Genomic DNA, 16,760 nt, shown 5'->3' on the forward strand with positions numbered 1-16,760 from the left:
AGAAATGTCTGAGACACATACTCCAAACAAGTGCTTTTAAAGCTAAGATGGAAGAAAAATGTAAAGCCTTGCATTACTGTCCAATTTTGTTCATTTTTGGCTTTATCTCTTAATCCTCTAGAAGTGGTCTGATTTTCCTATAGCAACGTTATTCCTGTGTAAATGTCAGTAAAAGGCACAATGTTGATAGTTTTGTTACGCCATTAGCTTACTGATCTACAGTCTGACTTTATCTTCTCTGTCCACTAAATCTGTACACAAACTGAATTCTTTAAGCAGAAATGCGATTAAACATGTTTTTCTAGCAGGCTTATTACTCATTCTGCCAATAGAAAATACAACAGTTTTTTATATACACTGTCTTAATATATATATATATGTGTGACTCAAAAAAGCTACATTCATCATCTAATACTGATGCACTTTTTGCTCTTTCTTTGCATAAAACAGTATACAATATGTAATTACTTTTTTAGATATAAATCTTTCTTCCATATTTTATTTTGTTATGCTGATTTTTTTTTGACAGCTTGAAATCCCAAAGGAAACCATTGGCTGTTAGGCAGACAAAATGTTGTGAGTGAATGGTTGATAGAGCTGTTTCCAGTTAATTCATTCTTGAGGATAATGCAACCAACAGTTGCATTAAGATTAGCTTGACCTTAATGTGTAAAAGATTTTTTTCACCTGCTTCAGCTGTAGTTCTGGAGATGTATACAGTGGTGGGTTTCTATCTTAATGTTTTATATAAATATGTATGACAGGGATGCTACTACTGTCCTGGAGACTCCAGGAGGTTTTATTGAATTCTCTAAATCAGCAACACGTTAAGAGTTTGATTGAGGCCATCCATTTAAGCTAATAGTTCATTTCAGTTTGATTTTTAAGAGCTGAAATGAAAATTTGTGGACACACTAGCTCTCCTGGACAGGAGGTGGGCATTCATGATGTACAGTATGACCTTCTTTAGCCTCAGATCTACTTCATTTTATTACCTCATCTTACCCGTAAAGTAACATTTCATTGAAATTAGAGTCTTTTAAAAGTATTATTTCCTGAGTATCAGTTAAGTGGTTTCAGAATGATAAAGACTAATGTAATAATGTAAATCACCAGCATAATCTTGGCATTGTTTTTTTGTACATTTTTTTAAATGTATTTTAGAAACAGTAGTAAATGTAAACTGATCAGCTTGTTTCTTTTCATTCAGGATGCTGAAGAATATGCTGAACTGCCTGTGAGGCACAACGAGGACCAGATGAATAGTGAACTGGCTCACCGCCTTCCGATTGAAGTGAACCCTCATTCCTTTGACAGCCCCCACACCAAGACCCATCTTCTCCTTCAGGCTCATTTCAGCCGAGCTGCATTGCCTTGCCCTGACTATGCTACTGACACTAAGACTGTATTGGACAATGCCATTCGAATTTGCCAGGTACACCCGTCTGTCTGCCTCTGAGTGTTTTTTTAAAAACTTAAATAATATGTCCTTAAGTTAATCTCTGTTCAAGACTAAAAATTCCCTGTTATTTTAGTACGTCAGTACTTAAAATATTTTAAAACGTACTTAAGGTAGAAAATTAAACTTGAAACACTCTCTCCTACACACTATTCCTTGTTGTGCATTTCTAAACATACTATTGTGTTGCCATACCTGCTCTATGGAAGTTTTAGTGCCACATATATGTTTTCATACATCATAAACCTCCATGGAAGACAGCATGATTCAATGTGACAGAAATGCAACTATTATGTTAACCTTGTATTACTTATATAGTTTCATTTAGCTTACAGTACTGGGAGTGGGCCACACCATTTTATAATCCTTGATACATGAGAAGCAGAAACCCAAAACTCTTTAGAACTATATAGCTTTGGAGCAGTTTATAATCATATTTATAGTCTTTATAATGCCACTTTGTGGTATAATAGAAAATTAAACTTTTTAAACCTCCCTCTTTTCTTACAATGCACTGTACTATAGATATCTGATTAATTTTAATTAAAATATGTTCTTCTCTGTTTAATATCCGATATATCCCCAGTGCAAATGCAAGCCTTTAAAAGCTATAAAAACTGTTTTAGATACTTAGAAAACAGTTTTTATGCACAAAAAATAGATGCTTTTCCTTCCTCATGTCCCCTTACCACTAGGGCACACAACCGTTTTCATTCAGGGATTATTTTTTTCCTTTCTTGCTATCTGTCTGTCTCTCTAGCTGTGGTTCAGATATTCTGAATGAATAAAGATGGTACGTCTCCTTTTTTATTTTTAAAGGGTCTATTAAAAATGGAACACAAAGTGTTCCCTTCACAGCACGTAGTTTTTAATCACACATGAGCTGAATACATAGACAAAAAAAACTACATTTCCAGACGTGCCACACACCTTAAAGATTTCAGTGAAGTAATATCCACAGATATCCCTATTGTATGTGACAAAGTCATTCAAATCATTTCTTCATAGTATCTGGCCTCATTTTTGTTTTTTATGTGTTTATTTGCTTTTAAATACATTATTTCTGAATCCACTATGCATAATATATTTTATCATTAAAATCTAAAATAAAATGACCTGTTTTCTAATGACTATTTATCCATATTTACTAACAATTTTGTATACTCTGTGTAATTAAGAAATTATAATTCTATTAGTAGTTCAAGTAGGTAGCTATATCAGCATGCATAGGCTGCATAGGAACAAGTAAAGGTTAAATCCACCCTGAAAATAGAAGTAAAGAAACACAGCTGTGGAGCCTTTTTCAGGTATGAGAAAGAAAGGAAAGTCAGCAGCTGATATAGCATGGGAGAACAAAAGCCAGGAGTGGAGAGGAGGCAGGAGCAGGAGAGAAACGGAGTGGACACTCAGGTGGTTTGAAGTTAAGAGGGGTGAAGAGAGGTGTGAAATCAAAACCTCCAAATGAGTAGAGAGGATTAGAAGGAAACGAGTCTGTTGTTGAGAGTAGGGGGAAGGTGTGATCCTAATTTCAGGATAACTTTGGTTTTGGACGTCTTTCTGCAATAGGAGTCCCAAAACCCCTCTTTTAGAACATAGATGGAGAGATTGATATGATAGTGGCAATTAGAATGTGAAATGAGAAACTAGGGACTTGGAAAGATCTTAACCCTCACAGACTTGACATGTTCCCTGCAGTGATCTCCCAGTCTGTTTCACCAATGTAAATAGCTAGACATTTTCTGCAAGAGATGTAGTAAATAAGGTGCTGGAGGTAGAAGATGTCATTTGAGAGATCCAAAATTGTCCAAAGGGGCCTTGAATGAGCGTGGTACTGGATATATATTTACAGGTGATGTAGCGACTTCTGTAGCAGAGATAAGTGCCTGGTGTTGATGATTGCTGAGGGACAATATGTTCAGGAGAGTACAGTACTGCTGTACAAGGATCATCATCCCTTTGGTGCCTCCCCGATAGTTTCCATGGACAGTTTCCTTTGACCTACAGTAGCTGTAAGGTGCCTGTTCGAAACCTGTTTTTGGTTAAACAGTGAGTTAGTTGAACAAATATATAAGCGGGCTCAGTAAATGTCAATTGAACAATCACACATATTAGGATACAATTAAAAATGATTAAACAAAATGCAGATGATTTATACTTGTTTCCGACTGTAATTTAATAAAAGCATGTAAAGTTATTTTCTTAATAGACATTCATTTCACTGTCACTTTAAATGCAACACTTGTTAGATGCGCTTCTAAGGAATGAAGCTACATGAGAGACATAATACAGAAACATTTTATGGACTGTAACATGCTTAAAAGGATTATCACATGGGTTTTTATTTTACCTGTCCTTTAAGCTCCAGAAATGTTTTATCTCAGGTTTGGAGACAACAGGGTACCCAAGTGAGCTGATATGGTGTTTTTCTTTGAGTGGTATGTCTTTGAGGATTGTGATTTAAGCTTAAAATGATAGATGCTGTCGGTGATAGACATGTTTACAAGGATATGATTCCATCATCTATTAAGCTTCTAAAAAGCATGTGTGTCTTTTAACCTCAGGACCTGAGTATTGAAAAGGGGGAGGTTAAGCTTCTTGGCCTAAACCCCAATAAATGACTGTGTGGAGAGAAATGAAAGATGATGTCAATAAAAGAAATCCAACCTCTTTATCCCACTTCATGAAGCTCATTCTGGAGCAATAGAAAAGTGCTAGCCAAGAGCTGTGCTTGTTCGTTACATTGTTTGGCTTTACCGTCAGGTAAATTAAGTGAGACATAGCCATAGAAAATTATAAGTAGAGATATTTAACACGGGCAGATTCAAATGTTTAAAGGGATCACACATCATGTTAACATTTCCATCATTATTAGCTTGCAAGGTATAATATAGTAACATTTATTAGTAGTCCCTTTGAGCAGTTGTTATGTGTGAGAGGCAGGTTCCGCTGCCTTTCTCTAATAAGACTCATCTACATGCTGCTGTCATATGACTAACGCATCTGTCAGGTATGAAGAAATAGTGAAATATAGTTTTCCAAAATGGAAGTACTGCTCATTGGAACACTACAGAGAGCTTCGCTGGGTTGCATTTATTGGTTGCTAGAATTACAATTACAATGGGATTGTCTGCTATTAAGACAGTCCATAGCTGTATACACAGTTTATGTTTATATGCTTCTGTTTGTTTTAAGTTAAGGAACCTATTTGGAGTGATTTCATGTGTAATAGAAGTCATCATCTATATCTATGTGTCTGCAGTTTTCTACCCAGAAGCTGTTTACACTGGTGTGTTCTCTCTCAACAATTCAGAGGCTAGAGAAACATTATTTGCCATGACTTATAATACATTTCTAGAGGAAATACTTTGATTTTTATTGAGTTCTATAATGTCCATAAACTCTACCAACCTGCTGAAATGTCTGGAGGTAGCTATATAAATGATAATACTTTTCACCTCTAGCTTCAAAAAGATGTTGTGCGATGCTGTTTGAGAAATACATAAGAGTAATAATAATAGGAGTAATAATTCACAAAGGTATTGAAGTGTTAACTGTGCAGCCAGGGACAGTAAAGCTTCGCCCTTCTTTATCGGTATATTAAATGTATGTTTGCTTGTGAGCTGAAATGAAATCTCAAAGGAATGTGTGTGCCCTGGGAGAAAGGGGAATAATGAGTGGAGGTGTGGAGCGGTTAAAATAATTTACAGCTCGTCATTGAGACAGATCTTGTCTATCTCATTGAACAATTTGCACTCAGGGCTTCCCAAACTGCAGAGCAGGAATGACTTTTTTTTTAGCACATGACAGGAAAGCTGCAAAGTACAGGCTCTGAATCTGCTATCAATTGTCCATGCATGGCAGCTGTTTCTGCTGATGCTTACATTGTGTGACTATGGAAAGTTGTTCTTTTGTCATGTCCGTTCAGACTTCTTCATATGCTAGACAATTTAACAACCATTTTCCTGAAAAATATTTTACTACTAAACCAAACTTATGGTGTTTCATTATTTTGTCCTGTTTCTTTGCTTTATAAAATGTTAACGCCGTTATTCATGTATTGTACTTACAGTATTGGTGTCTGGTGGAGGCGAAGGTCCACTAGGATAAGACATGTTAAAAAAACAGGAATATTCTCTTTTTTATTCTCAAATGTAGCAGTAGGAGCTTCCATGACTGTGACAAAATATGTTGTATTTATTTTCATTTCACAATATGTCATTTTAAAACATGTAATCCAAAAAGACTAGAATAAAATATTGACTAAATTTCAGCCAGACAGCTAAGATAGGTTCAGTGCTGCTGAAGAAAAGACTGGGCTGGGAGACTGCATCTCTCCTGCTGCCATTGTATGGCGTGATGAATTCACCAAAGGGTTCTCAGCTAAAATAACAAAGACGTTTGTCTCCATTGAAATGTAGAGGATTTAAGTGAATATTGTAAAAAAAATAGAATCCAAAGAAGGTACATTTTAAAAAACATGAAAACAACCTGCGTCTGGCAGACAGAATGAAAATCTGTGTCAGCACTGGTGTGATATTGCTAAATCACTCATCTTTTGATCTAGTGGTGCTATATGCATTTTATAGCTAAAGTGTACTGTGAGAAATAAAATCATAATTCAGTAAGAAGTAAATAGAACATCAGTGTGATCACAACACGAGCATAATAGAATTATAGTTTATTTATTCTCATAGGGAAAACGCAGGTGCTTTTTTTTTCATATTGAACCTTCTATTGTCTAAGCACCTGGGTGTCTAAGAGAAAAAAATGTAAATGTTTGTAAACCATAGCATATGGTGGATTTTACCTAAGTTTAATTTTATTTAATGAAGACTTATTGTACAGTAAAGCAACTTTGTTTATGTGAGATGATATGTATAGAGAGAGATAAACAACTTGTAATCATAGAATTAGTTATATAAAAAGGGATAGTGCAGGTGTAGATACTTTGCAATATAGGAACCTTTTGCCAGCATTTTTTTATTTGAAAAGCTGTTTGAGTGGTTACCATTGGCAAAATAAATAATGTAGAAAATGTGTTACTTGACTAAAACCTTCAGGCTAACTATCTTATAGGTCTAACAGAAATATTTGTAGTGGAATTTTTCATTTGAATCCAGGACAGTTTAATGAGAAAGCGATGCAAGTCTGCAATCTATCTCAGACCCATGACAAACCTTTTCCCATTTCTAACTGAGGGGAAATGAGTAATGTGTAACCCATTTGTGTGATCAATTTGCTCAAGCAGCTACTGTGAAATGTTAATCACAACTTTAATTTGTACTGCATTAGCATTTTGATTAACTTGTAGGCTTGCTGGCATACTTGAAGTGCTTTTAGTCATAGTTACAGCTAGGAAATGACTTTTTGATTAATTAAGTTTGTTAGACAGCAGCTGAGCTTCCTGAATACTAACCTTTTAGGAGAGTTCTAGAAGGTTTAGCAGAGAGGGGAAAAGGGCAACTGTTGCTGATTAAAAAAATAATAATTAAAGAGTATGTTAAATCCACATTATTCCCCTGACCTTGAATTTCAGTCTATTTAGGGTTTGTGGTGCCTTTTTTCCAAAACAATTAAATGCATGAATGTTCTTTGTTAAGCAAAGACACTATATTGCAGCTACGTTCTGTCCATCTGTTATCAGTAAGCTGCTTGCCTTCTCCAGTGTCCCTGTAGCCTGAGCCTGTCCCAGAAACACAAGGCACAAGGCGAGACTCCATCACATCAAACCTCACCTGCATGTCTTCTTAGAGGTGGGACTTAGAAGTGGGAAGAAAACAGAGCACAAGGTGAAAACTCACTGAAACAAGGAGGGGAGTGGGGGAGGGGGGTGTAGTCGCAATGCAGTCAGATGCCCAAGAAGAGAATCGAAGCCAGGAGCCTGAAGAGGAGAAGCAGCAGGCAGTGCTAACCACCACGCCACTATGTTTCCTCATTACCATGTCGGAATGAATAATAATAGTTGCTTTGCATAGACTCTTTATTAGAAACCAAATTGAGGTCTTAATGAAAATATCAGTAACTGGGTTAAAATATGGTGATATGAAAATTGAACCTCAGTATCATCTCTGCTCTCAAGTCTATTCCAGTGCTAATATATCCAGGTTGATTTGTGTTGTATCTCAAGCTCATTTGTTTGTGTCTTTAGCACAATAGAGGAGGAAAGAATGGATGGATGTAGAGATGTTTTTTTCTTTAATTTTACAGCCTCATTGTGGTTTATACTAAGTCTCTGTACACTTGTTCAGATTTGCTGTCCTCACACAAGAGGCTGCACTTACTTAAGGCAAACACAATAGGCAAATCCTTTTTAAACAGAGAAGTTATTTACCAATGCAGGACAGTTTCAATTAAATGGTCTGCTTTTTCAGAGCAAAGCCTGTTTCCTTGTCTATCATGTCAAAATCCTCTGTCTTAATAAATTAACACTGTTTTTAATATGTCATTTCCAGTACTGTCAAAATTTGTGATTTTTGTAAGTGTTGACACTTACAGTGCCAAAACAGCTATTGTACCAGTCACAATCATTATTCTTACATGCATTATTCCAGTTCACTGGTGGGCATTGTCATTCTTTTTTCTTTGTTAGTAAGCAATAGCATAAAAATATCAGTGCTCATCATTTCTGATGTTATCATTTAATAAACTACTCACCTAGTAAGTCTCAGTTAAGAGTTTAGGATGAATGTGTCCATGCAGACGTTTTTGGTTTTAATGGAAACAGAAATGCTTACTGGTAGCTCAGAAATGGCTCAATCAGAAGTGTTGTTTTTCTGAGTTAGAGCTACATACCACATCCAATAAACTATGAACATTATTGCAGTTTTGATCTATTTTGATTCTTGAAAATCCTGAAACGTCAACATAGGAAAATTCTTAATTTCATTGATTAACTTGATTTTATACATGTGATACATCAGAGAATTAAGATAAAAGCAAGAAATAGCCAAAATGCATTAGCATTATTTATATTGGGGATCTTCACTAAATGAATGAAATTATTGATCAGTATTATCACCTTATTTCACCCAGTCATGTAATTGCTTTTAAGGAGAAGACATCTTATCATCTAGACAACATGTATTTGCAATCTGTTTTTCACTTGTTCAAGTAATCTGCAAAACCACACATTGATATGTACCCTAAAAACAAGCAGAATGCTAAGACTTCAAAATAGTTGATGTTATTCAGAATTTCATACTGTAATTGCCATTTATTTAGAAATTGCTAAAAATTGGAAAAATTGGAATCAAAGGGCAGTAGTTTATATTTTAGGCCTAAACTTTCTAATTTCCATCTTATCACCTCTGCATGGAAGTAGCTTCGTAGCATCTCCACATCATCTATAGACACAATCAATATGTTCATATTAAGTATAAGCTGCTAAGTGTATAAGATGTCTTCTCATTTCTTCACTCTGTCTCTTGTCAACATCTTTTGGTTAGTCACATTAATGTTTTTTTCTCTTCTTCCTCCAGGCAATGGTGGATGTGGCAGCTAATGAAGGCTGGTTGGTCACAGCCCTCAATATATGTAACCTTGTCCAGATGATTGTTCAGGGCCGATGGCTCCATGACTCAACCCTGCTTCTCCTACCAAACATGGAACAGCAACATCTTTATCTTTTTAGGTAAAATAATTAGCTATGAAATATTTGAAATTCTGGTTGATAAATTAGAATAGATTGAGTAGTGTTTCTTAACATCAAAATATGATACTGTAATCAAAAGAATTGTACACAAAGCATAGCCTTTTGTTTAACGATTTACACCTGGAAAACACGAGGTTGACATTTATTCACACTCGACCAGTTAGTATTTTGTAAATCCTCCTCTGGCAGAGATTACACTGACAAGACACCTCTTGTGTGCAGTGAGGTTCTGGTGCATTTGAGGAGGATTTTTGGCCGTTTCTCCAGGCAGAGTTGCTTTGCGTCATTGATTTGCATTTGTGAAGTGCCTTCCTGAACTCAAAGTAGAAATGTTCAGTTGCATTGAAATCAGGAGATTGAGAACATTTCTTTTGCATGCAGTTACCCTTTAGGTTGTCCATTTTGATGCATGGCTTTAGTCATCGTCATGTTAGAATGTTCATTTCCAGCTTAACATGGGTTTTTTGGCAGAGGGATCCAGATGTTTGGTCTATGTCCTAGTATACATTGGATTTCATGATTCCCCCAATATTAAAAAGGGCTTTTAGACCTGTACATGCAAAACACTCAAAACGCATAATAGGCCCCACACTGTTTTTCACCATGGTTCTCAAGATGAGCTCTTATGCCAAAACAGATGAGCATGTGCAAGATGCTCTGGTTTCATTTCATCTGACTATAGTACATGGTTTTAACTGTCATTTGGGTTTAGTTTGTCACATTAGAGCCACCTCTTGTTGTGGTTTGCTCTTAAAAAAGCCTAAGAGCTATGTAGCCTGAATCTCTATGTATTTTGTTGGAAATTTGCAACTTTTACTTGTGGTGTTACAGTTGACTCCCAAACCATTTATTTTACAACCTTTGGTCATATGATCCACTTGTGTCCTATTCCTGTAGAGGTACCAAAATACCAGTAACTTTAAACTTCATAATATTGGACCTCACAATGCAAAGTGGTAGATTCAGCTTTTAATGGACTCTCTTATCACCCACCCTTAACTAGTGGAGGTCAATGACCATTTTCCTGCAGTCTTCAAGGAGCTCTCTGACCTTAACCATGATGATACACGTTATTGAATGTCCTTCCAGTTACCTCCTTTGGAAACAGGAAACATTTGAAAGCCATTATATACTTCCAGAGTGTTCTCTTGCACCAAGAGGTGTGAGCAAATATGTCCCTTGTGTGGCGTTCAGCTAATTATATATCACAGTTATGACACCCGTAGGACATTTTTATATTTCTAAGTAGGACTATCTAATCTGTCATTTGTTCTGTTATATATTGTTATTTTGCCTGTTTCATTGCGGATTTGAATATTTCTGGAGGGCACAGCAGATAGATTTTGGCCATACGCATAGAAACATATTGTATAGTTAGGTAACAAACTGACCATTTATTCTGGACATAAACTAATGACTTTTAATGCAGCAGTTACACCTATAACAAAACAATGTGTTTCTATGTTATTTAGAATTAATTTCTTTCAAATGAATCTTGTCATTTTATCTCTTACGGTTACAAGGATGTTTTTAAACATGTTTAAAGTTAAGTTCATATTGGTACTATCAAATATTGGGAGCAATTGATCTGTAGGTATTCTCTCAGTCTTTAGTTTTTGCTGAAGAATTAGCCTGCATATTTGAGAGAAGAGAAAACCTGTAAAGCCACAGTTGAATTAAGACAAAGCAAACTAATCTGTATTCCAGTATTTCTGTCTTACCTATTTTCAGGGCCAGGGATAACCTCTGAATTATCTGAGAATTATTGTATACACTTAGCAGCTACAACATGGCTGAAAGAAAAAGGTATTAATCCTTCAGAAGCTTTTTTGAGACATTGCAAACATGATTAGCATCACTTAACAGATGTGGCTTTAAATTGTGGTATACAAACATTTCTGTGCTGGTCACACTGAAGATGAAAATCTGTTTCTTAAATATCAAATCTTTTCATGCACATAATGTGAATTTCAAGCATGACTTCCTATAGTGAAATATAATTTCTAAAACACAATAAAAATGGAAAAAGGGGATGAGAATGGCCAGCATCCCTGTTGTTACAGACTGCTGTAGGGCTGCGTTTGTATTAACAGGATTTCCAACTTGCTTGCACAAATGGTTCTCAGGCCAGGAGAGAAGCCTCATCTGTTTTTCTAGCTTGGCAGTCAATTTATTATGTGAGTATGTCATTGTTATTTTTGTCAGGAAATGGAACCAAGGCAGAGGGAAAAGCGGCTCTGGGAGTTATCAGGGATCCATTGAATGTCTTCCTGAACTGATAGCTGCCTGTGAAGGAAGAGAGCACACATTCACTTCCATGGTGGCTAATGAATTACAGCCTTTCCAGGCTTCACAGGTAACGCTCACCCTTTCTGCAAGGTTCACCGTCTTCGTACCTCGTCTCAATAAGCTATACTGTGCTCTGAATCCAAGGGAGACGTAGACATAAATGTAATAGTTTTTCACCGCCCAGCATTGGTTTTATTTTAAGAATTCCTCTCAAGACATTAACATCTGAAGAATAGTGCCCGAGACAAGACATAAGAAACGTGGAACACAACGTCAGGAACTTATTGTTCTTTCTATAATTGCTTTTGTTTTAGGGTCTAAATGATTTATTTGTTTTTTAACAGTGGTAATGCCTTTGATTGCTCATTTAGTCCTCTGGGCATTTTTTTGTTTTTTAATATCTCAGTTTTATTATTATTATTATTATTATTATTATTATTATTATTATTATTATTATTATGCTGACAGAGTCATGTTATGATCTCTTTTTTAAAAATTCCAGCTCTTTTAAGTCAAGAGTTTCACCTTTTAACACATCACTATCTGACTGAGTGCTGAAAAGAAGACAATATCAGTATTTCAAAGCCTTGAACAAGGGCTAAAATATTTTATTTTTTACCGATAATAGAGTTTTGACAAATCTTCATTTATCTTTCAAATTTTAAGTACAGTTATCTACTTTTGCGTTTTATTAGGTGATAAAACTATCAGATCCTGCTTATGTGAGGATCTTCAGAATTATTGTAAAATTTAATCACTATTAAACCACTGATGAGAAAAATATGTACATGTGGTTATAACCTACTTCTTTGACAAATAGCTTACATCAGTGCAAATATATTTAATTATTCCAATATATTCCCTGATAAAGTCTACATTGTTTGTTAATCTTTGTGTGTTTGCCTAGTCACTATCACATTTACCCAAGATACCATAAGTTTGAAGAATCTCATTTTGTTATCACTTCTGGATAAAGTTTCTCTAAGTGTGTGGCCATATGAGTAGTTCTTTATGAAAATGACCTCTTCTGACCAGCTTGGTCAGACAGGTGAATGTGAAACGTTTATGTATATACCAAAAAATGACAGAAGTTTAAAGTCTCCAATAACAGGCAAGAACTCAAAATAGCTGCATTAAAGCGCTTCAGATGACAAAGGATTTGGTTACATCAGTTGGCCACAAACTTGCAGTTATTGTCTCAAAGGGATATGCAACAAAATATCTACTTTTATACTTTGCATTTTCCTTAAAATGAGTGTGGCCACATTCGTAGTCAACTGAAATCACTAGGTTAAACACAAAGTATGTTTTTGTTCTAATATGATAATATTATACGTATGATGTGATAATATAACCAATATTATCAAAAGTATGCTTTGAATTATCCAAAAATAAGATATATGTTCTATTGCATTTTTCATATTAATCACATGAACACAAATACAAATTGCATCATTGTAAAGCAAAAATAAATTTTTTGACTTAGCTTTGTTGCTACTTCTGCATACATTATATATCCATTCATCCATTTTCTAACAGCTTCTTCAATTCAGGGTTGCCGGGGAGTCAGAGTCTATCCCAGCAAGCACTGAGCGCAAGGCAGGTTACACCCTGGACAGGACGCCAGTCCTTTGTAGGGTAGACAGACACATTCACACTCACACCTAGGGTCAGTTGTCCCAGAAGCCAGTTAACCTACCAGTATGTCTTTGGACTGTGGGAGGAAACCGGAGCACCTGGAGGAAACTCTATGCAAACCTGGGGAAAACATACAAACTCCACACAGATAGTACCTGAAGTCTTGAATTGAATCCAGGGCCCCTGGTCTGCAAGGCTGCAATGCTAACTGATGTGCCTCCATCTTACCCACATTGTATATCCATCAGTATATTATCTGAAAGTCATTATTTCAGGTAAGATTCACAGCAGTGGCCTGCAGCAGATTCCACAAGCTCGAGGCAGGGTGGAAATACACCCTGGACGGGACACTGGGTTTCACATTGTCACATGAAATGCGTGCACACACACAGGGACAATGTAAGACACCAGTCACTTTCACCTAACATATATCTGGGATGTGGGAGGAAATGAAGACACCCAGAGAAAACCCTTGAGGACTCACAGAGGACATGCAGACGCCACACAGAAGTTACTCCCCATCGGACTCAAACCCAGATCCCAAGAGCAGGGATCCATCTCACACACATGTATATGTAGTAGCATATAAAGGGAAAATATCATGAAGATAATGTCTAAAGTTATGCTTGATAACTTATTTCTTTGATCAAAATAATAATATTTCACACACTTTCACTTTTTAAATATATTTTTCTGCCATCATTTTATATGGTTGCTTTAGTTCTTTAACGTGGGGTTACAGTGTCAAGAACACTGATTATTTTTGGAACTTTGGCAGGGCTGTGCTCTGTGGATGGAGTTCTAAATTAATTCTGATATAAACGCACAAAAAAAGAGCTTTGTCTGATGTACCAATAGATATTTGGCTCAGGAGTGCTTCAATTTGAACAGCAATCTGTTGCCGCCGCTACAGCGAGTTGATCCCAGGTAACATAAAAATCCTGAATTATTCTAGAAATTAGTGGGTTTACAGCATCAATTTAAGTGCTAATTGTAGTAGTAATGAGAAAAGACAGCCACAACTGTGAGACTTGCATCTGCTGTGCAATCAGTATGCTCAGAACGGCTGCTGACTGGCAGAGGATTTGGCTGCTAATTAAATAATTGCATGCGTGGAGGTGTTCTCGTCTGATTCAGTAGATGAAGATTAATCCTCAAATAAATATGTTTGGCTGGTACTGAAATGTTTTAGTAGGTCTTGCTGCAAAGCCTGTTTTCTCTCTCTCTCTTTTTAATCAAGAGGCAGCCACCATCAAAGAGCTTAAAGGTGCAGTTAAACAAATTGTATTCTGGTGAAGTGCAAAATAAGAAGGAAATAATAGAAAGTGAGTGAAATATAGAAATATCGGCAAATTCCGTTAAGATTGCAATACAGCAGTCTTGTTTATTAACAGAACGACTGTCAGTGAGTCACATCTCTGCACAGCTTTAATGAGGTATAAAAACACTATCATTGCAGAGTGTGTGTTGCAATCACAGTTCTGAAATACTGTGTATTTTATCATACACAGTAAAAATGAAATAGAACTGAAAGCCATGGCTAAAAGTGTACTAAATGATAAGGAGCAGGACTCCAGTCATAAGCGTATTAGGATCTCAGAATCCATTTTTGCTATTGGTACCTCCTTTAATTTTTAAGCAGTGTCAAAAACAATTGCTCTTTTAAAATTGTGTTTTACAGCTTTATTGTTCAACCAATGAAAAAGAACAGTCGAATATCCAAGTTGTAAAGAATTTTCAATTCAGATAATTAGCATTATTGTAATGTTTTCCCTTAAAATGGAACTAATAAACCTCACAAACATGATTAGTGTTATTAAACTGTATTTAATTGTAATTGCCCAGGCTTTATATGGGCTTTATGTATATACAATAATACAATTAAAAACAGCATAGATACAACTGCATCATCTTTGTAAAACAATAACACTTGTGAGAGATATACTCCGAGAAGAAAACAAGAAATAAAAATTCATTTATCATTTATTTGTATATATTACAAAATATAGCATGCAAAGTAATAGAAGCCAGAATGAATGGGAGTCCAAAAATATTTTAGAGAGATTCTGTTCCATGCACCCATTTGAAATCACAGTTCTTTACTCTAAATAAATCTGTGATCAAATATACAGTAATGCTGATTCAGCACAAGTTCTTGTATTCTTCATGGTTTGTAGTATATTCGAAGACTGAAGGTAATACTGTATACATTTATTTAATTTTCTTTGTCCAAATTTACAATTCTGAATACAAACATCAATTTGCTGATTTAACAGAAGATCAAGATCTTGCCCTTGCATCCTCTGAACTCTTTTTCCCTCTGAACCTTACCCAACACACCTAGTTTCTCCAGGCATCAAAATCACAGGGAGGACTCATTGTAGCAGCAGCTGTTCCCTACTTGATCAGTTAGTTAAACACTCAGCCTGTATAGCTTACTACACAGTGAAGGTATCTGTTCATTTTTTCATTTCTAGCCATAACATATTAAAACAGTTTTGTGTATTGTACAGAACTCTTGGGGGGATAAATTTAATAAGACATATATTATCTTTCCTCTCTATAAGTCTTTCTTTGTTTCTGTAGGTAGCCTCCTTTTCACTTTTTTAACTGATTTAAATTGCAACACCAAAACAGTTTTCATGACTTCTATCTGCTGATGTGTAAATAGATCTAAATATATTTAAATTATTGAGACATGCAGACATTTTTTCTTGAATGCATGCATAGTCATATGATGAAGTCAGAGTTAAAAATAAATCACAGTATGAATCTCAAGACAAACAACTTGGAATAACTTCGTTTTGCTTCCTTTCACCTGTTTGTTTCTCTAGGCCTGGAATTTCCTCAGCCATCTGCCAGTTATTGAGGTTGGAATGAGCATCAAAGGCTGGTGGGAGGAAAGCGAAGGGCAAACAGAGAGAGGTTTACCTACTGTGGTGTCTGACATCAGGAATGAGAAGAACTGGGTATCTGTGCACGCTGATCAGGAGTATGTGCTTCAGATAAATCTGCGCCGTATCAACATGGGACATCAAAAGGTAGAAGCTCTTACTTAACCTGTCGCACAAGGAAGTAAAAGTACAATGCATCAATATGGTATTAGATGGCAGTTGTTCTACAATCGAATTAATTATTAATTGTAAAAGGTGCATTATCATCTTAAATAATTTCCCTCTAACTCAGAGCGCGCTATTTTCCTTATGGCTAATTTCATGGAATACCCTCTCTTTGATTCTTTTGCAGATATATTTTTACATGCCTCCCCAGAAGATTAGTGACCCATTCTGCGGTATTGGAAGGTTTTTATGTTTGTCAGCTGATCCAGCTTCTTTTTTTTCCACTTACAGAGAAAGCAAGACAGCAAAGCTCTTGCTCCCAAATTCCCCAAAGTCAAAGATGAAGGGTGGTTTGTAGCCCTGGGAGAAGTGGATAAAAGGGAACTTTTGGCCTTGAAGAGAATTGGATATGTGAGAAACCGCAGCAATGTATCACTAGCTTTCTTTACACCAGAGAAGACTGGAAGGTAAGATGTTGCTTGATGTCAGTGGTATCACTGCCATACCTTGAGAAAAGTCACTCTCACTAACTTCCAACAATGTGCGGTTACAGAAATAATCACTCTTCCTTGAACAGTATCTAACAAGAATTGTCAGTTTAAGTGTTTCTACGTCACAAAGACATCAATGCTACCTCCAGTCATAAAATTAATTCATTTAACTC

At 35.9% G+C, this 16,760-nt stretch overlaps 1 protein-coding gene across 4 annotated transcripts in view; it reads left to right on the forward strand.

Annotated features, from left to right (window-relative positions):
* ascc3 (activating signal cointegrator 1 complex subunit 3) overlaps window positions 1-16,760 on the forward strand; it is a 375,545-nt gene that overhangs the window by 356,199 nt on the left and 2,586 nt on the right. For all 4 annotated transcript variants that reach the window (XM_088625716.1, XM_088625717.1, XM_088625718.1 and 1 more), the window contains exons 37-41: window positions 1,211-1,435; window positions 8,938-9,089; window positions 11,316-11,466; window positions 15,872-16,078; window positions 16,388-16,563. In XM_088625716.1, coding sequence (XP_088481842.1) covers window positions 1,211-1,435; window positions 8,938-9,089; window positions 11,316-11,466; window positions 15,872-16,078; window positions 16,388-16,563 — 911 coding nt within the window. The remainder of the gene's footprint in view (window positions 1-1,210; window positions 1,436-8,937; window positions 9,090-11,315; window positions 11,467-15,871; window positions 16,079-16,387; window positions 16,564-16,760) is intronic.

The sequence above is a fragment of the Lepisosteus platostomus genome, chromosome 3 (genome assembly GCF_059453375.1).
Source record: "Lepisosteus platostomus isolate fLepPlt1 chromosome 3, fLepPlt1.hap1, whole genome shotgun sequence".
NCBI lineage: Eukaryota > Metazoa > Chordata > Actinopteri > Semionotiformes > Lepisosteidae > Lepisosteus > Lepisosteus platostomus.